Source organism: Maylandia zebra, linkage group LG5 (genome assembly GCF_041146795.1).
Source record: "Maylandia zebra isolate NMK-2024a linkage group LG5, Mzebra_GT3a, whole genome shotgun sequence".
NCBI classification, from domain to species: Eukaryota; Metazoa; Chordata; class Actinopteri; order Cichliformes; family Cichlidae; genus Maylandia; species Maylandia zebra.
In genome coordinates, this window is record NC_135171.1 from 33,005,387 (window position 1) to 33,019,379 (window position 13,993).

The 13,993-nt window shown below is 39.5% G+C and overlaps 1 protein-coding gene across 4 annotated transcripts in view; it reads right to left on the reverse strand.

The window, feature by feature from the left end:
• Positions 1-1,016: 1,016 nt before the first annotated feature.
• The window catches only part of ephb2b (eph receptor B2b), a 125,396-nt gene continuing 112,419 nt past the window's right edge, over positions 1,017-13,993 (reverse strand). For all 4 annotated transcript variants that reach the window (XM_012918198.4, XM_004547451.4, XM_004547452.4 and 1 more), the window contains exons 11-16: positions 13,698-13,945; positions 10,038-10,253; positions 9,454-9,603; positions 7,643-7,836; positions 6,860-7,015; positions 1,017-5,736 (exon numbers count right to left, since the gene is read on the reverse strand). In XM_012918198.4, coding sequence (XP_012773652.2) covers positions 5,628-5,736; positions 6,860-7,015; positions 7,643-7,836; positions 9,454-9,603; positions 10,038-10,253; positions 13,698-13,945 — 1,073 coding nt within the window. In that variant the 3' untranslated portion in view covers positions 1,017-5,627. The remainder of the gene's footprint in view (positions 5,737-6,859; positions 7,016-7,642; positions 7,837-9,453; positions 9,604-10,037; positions 10,254-13,697; positions 13,946-13,993) is intronic.

Below are 13,993 nucleotides of genomic sequence, written 5' to 3' on the forward strand. Positions count from 1 at the left end.
AGATTTCCTGACAGCATGCTGTGGCCCAATCCCTTACTAAGAAACTTCTGTTAGCTTTTTCTTTAATCTTTCACCCATCTACATGCCTGCTCTGTCATGGGTAGATGGGGCCACCATGCAGTACACTTAAAAAACGATGTAGAACACAAACAAACCCCATGTTAGCTGTTGAATGTAAGCAAGCTAGCCATAGCAACAGCTTAATTGAGCTTTTCCTTTTCATTATGACTAAATGTCTCATGTATTACTAAGGTTTTGCTTTGGGTTTGTCAGCCATGACTTTAAAAAATATATATATCATCGGGGTAAAAACAAATGAAAGCTGAAGTTTTCTTACCTGCTCTTTTCGGCTGTTTTTCCCCCTCAGTGCACTAGCTTCCTTGTGGCAGTATGCCTTAGGTGTTTTCAAAAGTGTCACCCGGCTTAGCTTTCAAATTGTTTTTTATTTTTTATTTTATTTTTTACATTTACTCTAATAATTTATGTTATTGGGCAATTTTTGAAAGGCAAATAAGTATCAAACACAATGTTAACCTAAAATACCACATTTTGCTTTTCTAGATTATTTAATTTTAATAAGAATTGTATCTAATGCTAGGAAAAAGTAATCCTCGGCATTTCAAATGACTAGGTTTTGAGTGATTTGACATTCTTTTAAATTGCAAAATAATAGTAAAGTAAAATATAAATATAAAAAGTATAATATATATATAAAAATAAATATATATATTTACTTACAGCATTTATTTGTAGCTGCTTTTTACTTGATTAAATTAAATGCCAGCTGACTAGACTATTGCCACAGAGACACATTTTTATTACATGTAAACTTAAAAAATATCCTTAAAAAAATGACTTAACCAGTAATTATCTGTCTGGCAGTGCCACAGCCAGCATCCACTCATGTTTGTGACACCACATATTTTTAGATAAACACTGTAAAACAGACATTAAAAATGCTGATGATGATGATATTTAAAATCAATAAATAATGAAAAAAAAAAACCTTATCGACATTTTCTTTTTATTACAGATGTTTTTTTTTCTTTGTGTTTTTTTTTTATTGAGGAGAGTCAAGTTGGGCTTTCCATTTTTAGAAAATAAACCAATGACAATATTACAAATAATGAAATTGTTACATCATTCACAGGGTTACAGTCAATATACATTTATACAGAAATACAGGATCTCCCACATCAGTCACAGTGGTCTGAACCAGCACTGGTCTATAATACAGGCTTTAACAGACCAGAGGAGCACACAGAGATACCCTGACTGCACTAACCAACAGCCAGAGTGGTAGTGGTGGAGTGAGAGACTGGGGTAGGGTGAGAGAAACAGAAGGCAACACAAGTGACAGGATGCCATACTGGAAGAAAAGCTTGTTGAACTGAGCGAAAGACTCAGGCCTGCTCTGAGCAGCAGCCAGCATTTGTCCATCAGCAGAAGCTTTCTGAAATGTCCTAAACACTGGTAATCTGGCTGCTGCAGCATTCGCAAACTACTTGGACCTGAAAATGTCACCCCAATGAGATACAATTGACCACCACGGCAGTAGAGGGCGCTCTGGTACTTCAGTCTGCAGCCATTAAAGAGGAGCCATTTTCTGCCACAACAGGAGCTAGACTTCAAGGTCTGACCAAACTGTAGTAAGGTGGCGTCCATATGCAGCCCAGTTGCTGGCACAGCTCGTGTTTATGCACACGGTCACGTAACTGTAACACTGAGGCTTAACGGTTTTTCTTCGTCCTTCAAAAAATTGGCACACGGTGAGGACAGAGCTGAGTGGTTTTACTTTTCTTCACAGATGTAAAAGGAGAAAGTACAAGATGTTTCTCTGAAAAATGCAGAGACAAAATGCGTGAAACCATCACTGGCATCACCACCACACTGCATCTACTTTACTACCCAGAGGAAAACAAGGGAAACTGGAGCCTGCATGTGTAGATGCCGTATTTTTGCTGCGGTAAGACTACACCTGTTGAGGTACTCATACATGCTGTTTTTTGGGGGGGAGGTGAATGGTAAAAAGCAACTGCTCTGAAAGAAAAAATAAGTAAGTGAATAAAATAAAGAGCACAAAGACCCTTCTGTATTTACAAGTCATCAAATTTCCAAGTGATTGAATATTGTGATATATACTACTGCACTTCTGAACTGTGAAAACCATTTACAAAAATGGAAAAGTAATTTCATTTAAATGAAATATTCAGTCTGATTTCAGAGGCAATAAAAGAATAATCACATTGAGTGAAAATTCTTTTAGAAACATGCCTGTCATAAAAACTGCACTAGCTGAATCACTAATTCATTTTCTATACATTTTTCAATAGCCTAGAAGTTGAACATACGAGCTCGCTGGTCACTGCTCTGATCTGCAACAATATTTTTTTTGTGCCACGAGAATCATAAGATACATAGAGCAGACACTTCATGCTGCATTTCCAAACACTCCAAATTCAAACAAAAGATTTAAACTCCAATATATGAAATGAAAAATAAAATAAAACCAAACTTTCAGAAAAAGAATTCTCTAAGCTGCAAGAAGTACAGACAGTATGGACCAAAAGAAATTTGAATAATTTCAGCACTATTCCACCACTGCGGCATGTCCGCCCACCCTGTTTTAGGTACTTCCTTGAAGCTAACGTCAAGGATAATTGCTTGATTAATAACTCACAGTCTTGGCAGCATCCAAGGACAAGCATCTGAATGAGCTTTAATGGGGCTGGAGCGAAACCTCACCAGCCTTGTGTATACTCGAGTCTAATTTCTTAAGTGTTTTTCCTGACGACAGCATATTTGCTGTACCATGAGAGCGTACAGCCTCAACTAAATAAAACTGATGAGCTGTTAAGTATTGGGAAATGGAAAGGGAAGATAATCAAAACTCAGGAAAAAAAAAAAGAAGACTACATGTTGGCATCAGTGGCATTTAGGTCACAGCATCACTTCTCACTCACTTCTCAGCTATGACTTAACAGCTCATGAGTCTCCTCCTTCAGTTTCATATGTTATGAAAAGCTTCCAGGGAAATATTTGTTCGATGTGTTGTACCGCAGATGAAAATAACCAAGCAGAGCGTAGGGCAGAAAAAGAATGAAAATCCCACCATCCACTGTTGGCCTTAAATTCTCTGGACAGGCAGGGATAATGAAAGGTAGAACAACAGTGGAGCAGTAACTGAGGTTTCTCACTTTCTTTAAGAGGGGCTTTGGTGCTAAAGCTGTCTTGGGAACTCCTGTCTACATCTGAGGATTTGGTGCAAGCAAACATGGAAGCATTGTCCGGTCCCGAGGAATCTTTCTCTCATACTCAGTGGCATGCAGCATTAGGACAAGACATGACACAACTGCCCCACTCATGAGTGGCAGTTCGCCTGCTGCTGTAGATTCTTTTAAAATCGCCGAGATGAAACCGGACAACTGTTGGAAGCCGACTGTGTGGAGATCAGTGGAAGCGGCAGACAGGTGGCCCACAGGCATGTCTGTGATCAAGAGGACGGGGAAGGAATCAGTGCCTGGACAGAGCAGCAGTGATCAGGGTGCGGCTGCCCCGCTGTGACCAGACACATCTGACCGATGGCTCACAGCTGGACATCCATGTCTGGCTGTCAGGTCTCAGAGCGCAGCTCAGTGGGAGCTCTCCACTGCTGATAACATTTAGTGGCTGTGTACATAAACCCCTGTCTGATTCAACATTCACCATCGCTGGAGAATGACTGCATTGCTATACACTCCATCTTTCCCCCCATAACCCTTCCAACGGGTTACTGACCACAACACAAACAATGACTGAGTGCTCTGAACTCATTAGACAGTACCTTTCACAGGAAACCATAAAATAAATGCATATACTGTCTATTAAATAAAGCCAAGGCCTGTTACATGAAATTGCCATTTATCTACATGGTTTTGTGCACCAACATGATTCAAAAATAATTTCAAAGCATTTATGGAAGATCCAGAGTGTTTTGTTGGAGTCACACAGTAGACTCAGTGCAGAAAAAAAATCTTAAAGTAATAATAGCAGTTCATTGATACCAATAGAGAAATTAATACAACGCATTGCATGTTTTTCCATTCAGTCAACATCTCGCTGAAAAGTCCATTCACGATTCGGATTGTGTGCGCGAGGAAGAAAAATGTACGAATTTGTTTAGAAAAGGAAAACTGGCAGAAGAAGACCGAATATAATGCAGACGCATTACACTCTGTAAAGTGTGTCAAATCTAAGCTCTTACCAAACAGAGTTCTAGTAATTGCAGCAAATCAAAGCACTGTGAAATTAACCACTCACTCAGCATGCTATCAAACAAGTCCCGACGTTTCGGGAGCGACTGCTTCTTTGTGCATGTGTTATGCATGTGCACATGCGGACACACAGCACCGGAGATGAACATGAGTGAGGAAGCTTTAACAGAGACTTAATGCACGTGGATTCTAATGTATAACCTGTCTCTTTTTGTATGACTACACAGGTATTCAGTTTGCTTTAAAAAAAAAAAAATCAAGAAAATAAACTCAAGCCCACCGCCTTTGCAATCAGTTCTTCTGCTCCTGAACTGTTTAATTACAATAGCTATCTCTGAGTCATCGTTTTATGGCAGGTCATGTGCATTTGATATGTACAGTACAGGATCATGATTGGGGTGCAAAATACTTCTATTTGGCAGGCTGTGAGGAAAAAAAACACTTAAATTTTCTTTAGTGAGAGGAAGCATGGTGAGAGGGAGTCTTCATCACAAAATATCACACAATATAGAAAATTACTTGCAATGAGATTTTTTTTTTTCCTTTTTCTTCAGTGTTGATTTCACTGTTTATCAGTCTGATTGAAAGTGGTTTTGACATTGTCTGTGGCAAAAGTTGTCTAGTTCACTCTTTTATATCATCTTTCCCGGGGAAACAGTTGGGTGTACACATCGGATCACCTAGTCTCCTCCACACCTTGCCTTTCTGAAAACCACAGAGAATTTCTGTGTTTTTGAACAATGTCCAAAATTAAAAACAAAAACAAAAAAACAAAATCCAGGCCTTGTCGAGAGCAGTCTCCTCAACTCTTCCTTGTGTTCTTTTTTGTTGCCCTTTTAAAGGGTAGCTTTCCTACTCAGTTCATCTAGTGTTCAACCTTATATCATCTATAAATTTAGATAAACTCCTTTCCTTTTTCAGTTTTTCTTCTTTTTTTTTTCTTTAAAAAATTCTTTAAAAAATTATCAGAACAAGCAAACCAAAAAATGAAATAAAATAAAATAAAACAACATCAATGAAAAAAGGTGGAAGATTGAAAAAAATGCGTTGCTGGTCACGTCTAACCTCCCATGTTTCTGGCTCTAAAGGTGGTTTGGCTGTGGGCGGTCTGATGCTTCTTCACAAGGACTTTTGTATTCCTAACTCTCCACAGCTGATCCCAAGGATGGAGGGAGAGTCAGGGTAAGGGGATAGGAGGAGCATGGAGGGAAGTGGAAAAGGGAATGGGAGATGAATGGCAGTCTGGTGGGAAGACCAGACACATTGTCACATGGAAAAAAAAAGAAAAGAAAAAAAAAACATCAACTCCATCCTCTGCACCCAGAGCCCTGCATCCCAACCGCCTTATTTTTCCCTCTGCTCCACTTGGGAGGGTCAAACCTCCACCGACTGGATCTGGTTCATCTGTGCCCGCATCATCTGGACACTATTCAAGATCTTCTTTTGATGGCCTGCTAACGTCACACCAACCCTCAGGATGTCACTGGAAGTACAGACAGAAGCAGATGTTAGGCTGACGTTACCACAGGCTATAAAACAGTCTTTCACGACCTATTATTCCATCTATCTTTCAATCTTTCCATCCACCCACAATATGCATGTAAAAGACAAACGGGCATTTGCCAAAAAAGTCAGAAATTGGTAGCAACATATCGCCACATATCACAGTATAATATGACAGCATAAGACATGACACAAGCATTACAACTGAAAAAAACACATGTATGAAAAACGGTTTGACAGTAATCGAACGAAAGCATGAATGGTTTTGACAAGACACAGTTGTGTGTCCATGCACTGAGGTTAGAAATAAAACAAAAATAAAGCTTGAACGTCAGTTGTTTTTTTGTAAAGGAAGTCTTCTGGCTGTCTCTCACCACTAAATCGAATGTATACAATGCCAAAATCGCAACATGTTTTTCACTAAAGTCTACCATAGAGAACATCCGTTACAAAGATCATGAGTTCCCGCTGAAATATCCAGTCCCACATTGTCTCAAGGCTTCGGCCCCAAATATCGCTTGCTTATAATGTGTTTCTTATCCATAAAATAATTAGTTTTCTTTCTTCTACTGCTAAGTCTCAGCAGTAATCAAAGTTGTTGAATTACCCATTACCATCTGTTTTCTTCAAAAGAACTGAAGCTCAACATTTCTGTGAAACAATGTCAGGCATGTGATACTGTTATACACTGACAGCATTTTTTTTAAATCAATTTCTCTACATGTGGCACTCTTAACAAGATTCTATTTTATATGTTTGGGGTAATTGTTCTCCTAGTATTTCATGAAACCGACCCCACATTCTGATGTTTCCTCTTAATCTTTAAAGTGAGGTCAAAGAGAGGCCTGCTGAACACATGGCAGAGAATAAAGGCTGATTTTATAGCTCTGAGCTATTGTGCCGATGGTTCAGCCTTGCAACTGCATTATTACAATCTGCTAATTGCATGCAGTGCTTGCGTCTTTTCGAACAGGCCAGAGGCAGAGTCTGGTGCTCGTTCAAGTTTTAGGTATATATGAGACTCAGCAAACCCACTTCTTGTGATCTTTTTTTCCCCCTTTTTCCTTATCGTATCCAGAATACCAGCAATCATCAGCACTTACTCCATGGTCATCTGAGACACCACATCAAATGTAGTGAAGTCCGCATTGGCAAAGCTGTCTTTATACTGGCCCATCTTGATGGCATCCAGCCACTCATCCACAGTGCTGAAGCTGGAGAAGTCTGGGATGCTGCGGTCCAGGAGAGGGAGATGAACACTGAAGGGGACACAAGCAGGGCCCGTTAAGAACAACGATAATACAAAATGGCAGCTTGAACATCAAAGCCAGTCTAGACCACCTGGGTATGATTCAAAGATGAATTATTACATTACATTTTCAAAATTTGAGACGGAACTTCCAAAAATCCCACCGGCCTTATCCATGAACCAATATTTTCCAAAGTGATTCCTCATAAAGGGTATTTTCCAAATGAAGTGATAGGCTTCAGGGAGCCAATATATTCACTCAGTCTATGTGGAAAATTTGGCCCTTGGTCCTGCAGTTCACCACAAACTAAACTACAGACGGGGATAATGGAAATCAGTAAACCCTGGCTCTCAAAGGAAACTAACACCCAGAGCAGAAACGCTTCAAATGTTTTGAAAATTTTGAAAGTGCTTCAATCGAGGATTTGCCTGAAGCATTCGTGGGAAGGATCTGATCTATCAAACCAAGGCTTTAATTTACATAACCGCTCGGCGCCATGGGAAACAAGAGACAAAAGTTGACGGTGCTGTGGATGACACTGTAGCAAGAGGACGAATTTAGAGAGACAGAGTCTTTTTATGGAGAAAGACTCTGATGCTTATATTCTATCATTGACAAAATCTGTTTTTCACTCACCCTGAAGATAAAGGGGTCATCGCCTTCAGTGTGTTAGGATTACGGATCATCTTGTCAAGGTTGTTAACAATCTGGCTGAACTTGGGCCGGTTGTTGCGGTCCTTCTGCCAGCAGTCCAACATGAGCTGGTGAAGGGCACTGGGACAGTCCATGGGCGGGGGAAGCCGGTAGTCCTGCTCAATGGCATTGATGACCTGCAGGGGGAGACAAAGATTTCTAAGGGCCGCTATGAGGCTCTACAAGGAGGAAACTGATTTTTAGGGAGAAGAGATTTAAGAGCCAATTCTGGAAGATGTGAAGACATCTTTCCTTAATTATAAATAACAATATGATAGTTTAAAATACTGAATTACATGGGCTACATTTGAAAGTATGGATGTTTATCTGACAATATATTATGATACATTACGTTATTAGATTGTTAATTGCAGCAGTGCTTTTGAAAATAAAATCATGTAAGGTAGGAAAAGGAAAAACAAAAAAGATTTACATTTTTATTTTTTGGTAAACTTTACATGTATTTAGTGATATTTCTAAGACTTAGAGAAAAAGAAAAGTATCTTTGTTCAGAGTGCCAAAATAATGGCTCATAAAACTTTGAAAAGTTATAAGAAGCAGCTGCTTTTTATTGGGAAATTAAATCAATTTAATTTTTTAACGATGTAGTATCCCACGCCTAAAAAAAGAATTCTCAATATTTCCCTTACAAATACAGTTATTAATTATTATTATCTTAGCTTTATAGAGTAATGCTCCATCCACAGTAAAAATTCATCACAGCCACATCTAACACAACTAAATCCCGGCGCTGATGCTTTCATTTCTGATTAAATGAAAACATCCGTTAAGCAGTGAACTGCTACAGCCATTACTTTGTGCATTAGTGTGCAAAGTAATGGCTGAAATATTTAAATTACTTTTAATTACAGTTATTCCATATATATATAATATATGTGGAATATTTTTGTACAGAACTCACTATGTTAATTCCGATTTTGAAGAGGTGTGAAACTCTAGTTAGGTCAGTAGGAACATAAACCTTATTCCAACAACTTCACATTTCCCCTTACACTCTGCCAACAGTGACTTAATCTCCGGCCTTTAAAATGTATTTAATGCTTTCTCCCCATTAAGCCACCTTAAATATGTGTCTGACGTGTGCCATGGATGTTGTTGGTCGAGGGAGAACACAGAGGTGGTGCACGGCTAACAGAGTGAAACAACTCAGAGGACACTTGTGACAAGGATGCCCAATCCCCTGCTCATTATCAGGACCATTAAAGAAGCTCCATTCAGACCCAGATTAATCTCATTCATGAGACCTCCAAACGAGGACCCCGATGGAGCAGAAACACTATCTGGAGCTGCTAATAAGATAACTGTTGAGGTCCTCAGTCCCTCTTAGCACATTAGTGTTCTCACTTTCAATTTGAAACTATTTTCATTATCTCTCTCCCCATAATTTGCTCTCCCATCCACTACCCAGAGGGAGATAGAAAATGGAGGCTCCAGTCAAGAGCAGAAATTGTCCACTGAGCAGGGCTGTGCATTTCAAATGATCTGATTATGTCTCTGTGGCGAGTGCGGGGAAATTTTCATATAAAGCCCATGTGTGAAAGCTGCTGTTTAGCTAAGGGAAAGCAGATACGATGGCAAAATGCCTCTCTAAGGAATTTGAGGCTGTAATGAAACTCAGACACCCAAAATGTACCCATAGTAAGGCCTCATTTAAAATGTTTCAAGGGGAACTTTGTCTAAAGAATTAAGAACAGCCAATTTAAAAATTATTTCAGCAAAAATTAAATACATACATCTTGATTAGTCATGTCCCAGTAAGGCCTCTCTCCGTAGGACATGACTTCCCACATGACAATCCCATAGCTCCACACATCACTAGCAGAGGTGAACTTTCTGTACTGGATAGCTTCGGGTGCAGTCCATCGGATAGGGATCTTCCCTCCCTGTGAACACAAAGGGCACAACCTCAGCAAAAGACGCAAGACCGAAACCTGACCGTCACAGTGTCCTGGCTCCGGAGAGAGACACTGTTCATGGCAACAATGCTGATGGTAATCCAAACTGGGAGATGGATATAACAAAACCCCTGGGAGGAAAGTGTGGTACATGAAATACTGGAGAGAGAGGAAGTAAAGAACAGGTGAAGGGGTGATATTTGTCTTGATAGGGAAAGCAGTCTGGGAGTGCACTGTAGTATGCACGCCAGAGCTTGACTTAACCCTTAAAATAACCTATAAAACTTTCTGCCAGCAGCAGACCAATGGAAGCCACGTGGTCATTTGCAAAATCATGTAAATCATTTAGAAGACACAGTTTAATTGACTGCTTGTGTGTCTCGTGTCTCATTAGGTGAAGGGAAGACTTGATTCTTTCATACCAAAGCGCTAGTGTAAGTAGGATCCGACGTATCATCCTCGAGGAAGCGTGAAAGGCCGAAGTCTGACACCTTGCACACAAGGTTGCTGTTGACCAGGATGTTTCGGGCAGCAAGGTCACGGTGCACATAATTCATGTCGGCAAGGTATTTCATGCCCGAGGCGATGCCGCGTAGCATACCAACAAGCTGGATCACTGTGAACTGCCCATCGTTTTGCTGTAAAAGAGATGTATTGAATTACAACCACGTATTGCACGGAGGGGTTCATAAAGAGGAGAAATTCTGGTTCACAGCAGGACAATATGTGCATACAGTTAGACCATCAGTGCAAATTCATCTTTAGATTTGTTAATTCTCAACCAAGTTTAAAAATTGTGTTTTCGGGATCATCAGTCATGGTTTAATATTAAAAAAAAAACAAAAAACTTTCACTGTCTTGCCTTAAACTTTTTATTAAACTTAAAAAAAAATGTTGTGTCCAGCTTGAGACTCAAAAAGACTATACCTAAAAATACATCCAAAAGGGACATGGTGCTGTGCTCATACACTATAGGCATTATCTATTTGATGCACCAAATAAAATGTGACATTTCAAGCACCACTGGTGATGAAGAGCAGTGGTGTTGTAATGTCACATTTTTTATGCTTAGAGCTTTTATTTTGTTGCATACAATTTAAACATTCTTTTTTCAGAGATGAAAATGTTAATAATGTCATTTTCTTTCTTTTAACTCTTCCACACACTCTGCTAAAAATGTGCTACAAATCCACACTTTAGTTTAATATAGTTAGATTATATATAGAAAAAAAACATGTATAGATCTGCCTGAAACCCGAGCCCATAATGTCAGCGTAGAAAGTTACTATAACGTATTGGCTTTCCTTTAACAAAACACATGGAAGACAATGTTTGGGTTTGTCCAACTCTGCTCAGCACGGACGGGCAGGACTAAGCTAGGTCTGGCTGGCAGTCTACAGCTGTTCCCCGCCCTGGTTTGGTTAGGGCTTTACCCCATACATGGGGAGCGTCTGGAGCAGTGGTGCAGCTGTGACTCCAACTGTGCACACCTGCACTCTCCCCACCACCCACCACGTTGCCTGGAAAACAAAAGATTCCACAGGATGGTGCATGGGAGCTCAGAGCCGGGTGTGAACAGACAAAAAGGCTAAGAAGTGGAATTGGAAGGGCAGGCAAACAAGGCCCAGAGCACAGCCAAATTCCTCTAGCCCATTTTTCTTTCAAACACTTTGCTGCTCATTAGCCGAGTGGATGCTTCTCCTCACGTCAAGCTGCTCCTCCTTGTCTACCACAGCAATTAAGCAGAATGCATTATTCATGAAACTTTTCTCACAAATACACAGTGCCACCTCATCTGAAAGCTATGTTTGCATATACTTTAATTGGAAAGATTCATCCAAAGTCTTTGGGGTCAGACTAACTGGAAGTAATACCCATGAATTTGTGAATGAAGGTCTAGTGTGACTAATATGAAAGCAGTGTTTCACATTAGAGACAGAATTTCATTTTTTGTACTTTCTCACCTCATATTGAGCTGCAGACACAACCCCCAGCCTTGATCGATCTATTCCTTTCTCTACCTTGCTGCAGGTTTGCTGCAGAAGGCAGCAGGGGAGACAGTCCTCCTGCAGGCAGCTCACTGCAGTGACCATTTAAACAACCGCCCACCAATCACCTCAGAGAAGACACAAACCATGTTCGGAGGCTTTGACACTGTCAGCAACTGTTGTCATAAACTGTCACCATGAGGCGTTGCAGGCGTTCCCTGTTGCTTTGAGTACAATGTGCTGTCAAATATGTTTAGCAAAGATCTAAATATACACAAACACCATGAGCCACAAGATCAAATTCCAAAAAGAGACGATCCTTTCCCTCTCAGAGGTCAGAGGCAGAATGCAAAGAAAGATTTTGAAACCAGTCTGAGCAGTATACTGACAGGAGCTTGGATGTTTGTTTCTTAAGTCATGGCCTAGGAAAGCTAAACTGGAGGATATCATTTAAAGAGATAGAGACTGTTCTCTGGTAGTTAATAATTAACCAAAAATACCATGGGAAACAAAGAAGAAAGGCAGTGGTTCTGGTGTTCACTGAGAAAATGGAAATTAAGCAATAAGGCTAGATTAATCCATATAAAATATACAAATCTACTAGTCTAAGATGCATTTTTATTTCACTCACATCCCAAGACAGATGGTAAAGGTTTGTCTGATATCTCATCTCATATCCAGTATCATTTTTAAACATCTGACATCTCATTTTAACTCTAGCAAAGTATCTTAATTATTTATGGGGGTTGTAAATGGCAGAGCATGCCTGCCTCATTCTAATATCCTTCTCTGGTTAAGATTATGAAAATTAAAAATCTTGGGAGCAATCCTTATTTCTTGTCAAGGAGTGGTTGGTGGGAGGGTCTTTGTATCCATAGTCTGATATGTATGTGCATCCATACACATTGCAGCATATTAAGTAGAAAGAGTAAACACAAGTAAAGACAAGAAAAATAGAAAAGCACACAGACAGTGCTGCAGTCTACCTTAAAATGTTTCTATATTTATTATTGGTTTCACTTTGAAGAGAAACTCGGAGTAAAAAATGTTAGTGCTGGGGTGAACACACATTCAGTGTGTGTGAGATGCATGATTGATGAGAACAATTTTAACACTGTAACTCACTGACTATACTGGAGAGATTTTATGAATAATATTTCCTTGAACTAAGACTAAACGAGTGCATAAATGACATCAAATTATTTGAGAAGTACTTGTGTAACTGTCAGTGTGCGTTTGCGTGCACGTGTCTATGTGCAAATACCATTTAGTATTCTTGGTTGTGATGCATCTAAATAACCAGCAAACTAATATGACTGAATGATTCATGTTTTCATATTAACACTGCAATCTGAAAACCATCCTACTTACAAAATGCAAAAGCTGCAATTTTACATTTTGAGAAGAACTTCACAAACTGTAATTAACAGTGCATTAATAATCAGGAGATGCTAAAAAAATTCAAACTGACAACTGTGCATTTCTTCAACAACCATTGGAGGTAAATTTACTGAAGTGAAGCTAATTAGCATTAATTCCGTGATTTGGCATAGCAACTAAAATAAAAAAAAAAAAAAATGAAAACCTTGTTTTCTTGATAATAATATGCTCTTGTCATAGTAGGGGTGATTGCCTCTTGTCAGTTTTTGACAGGTAGTTAGCAGGAAACAGCAGTTGTCTAGTGTAACAGACACTGTTGTCAAAAAACTCATTCTGCTAATACCATCACATCAGTTTTTAGGCTTGTCACAAGAAAAGCCCTGAATTGAGACCTCTAAGATTCAAAGCAGTGAAGCAGTTCATCTTGTCAGTGTGTGAAGTTAATGTTACTGTTAGCAAAACAGCTGCAATAAAGAGCTTTCAGTTTCATAAGTCAGTCTGACTCACTGCCAGTTTGTCATTATTAATATACGGCTAACCATGCAACTAGCAGCAAACATAAATCAGTGCAATAATTATCTCATTTAGTACTATGTAGACCACATAAATTAAAATTTGTAGAAGAAGACTAAATCACAGGCGCAATATTGAGACAAAAAAAAATCTATCACGGATGAGACCCAGGCTAAATAATGCAAACATGTAGTCACTTACTCTGAGGAAAGTGTCCAGAGATCCATTTTCCATGAACTCAGTGATGATCATAACGGGACTGCTCTTGGTGACCACACCTTCCAGATGAATCACATTAGGATGGTCAAACTGGCCCATGATACTGGCCTCGCTTAAGAAGTCTCGCCGTTGCTTCTCTGTGTAGCCAGACTTCAGTGTTTTTATCGCCACAAACATCTCCCGTTTACCTGGAAGCTTTAGGTTGCCACTGCACACCTCCCCAAACTCCCCTGCAAAGAGGTTGCATAGAAAAAATTGTTTAATTAAAGTTTGCATCA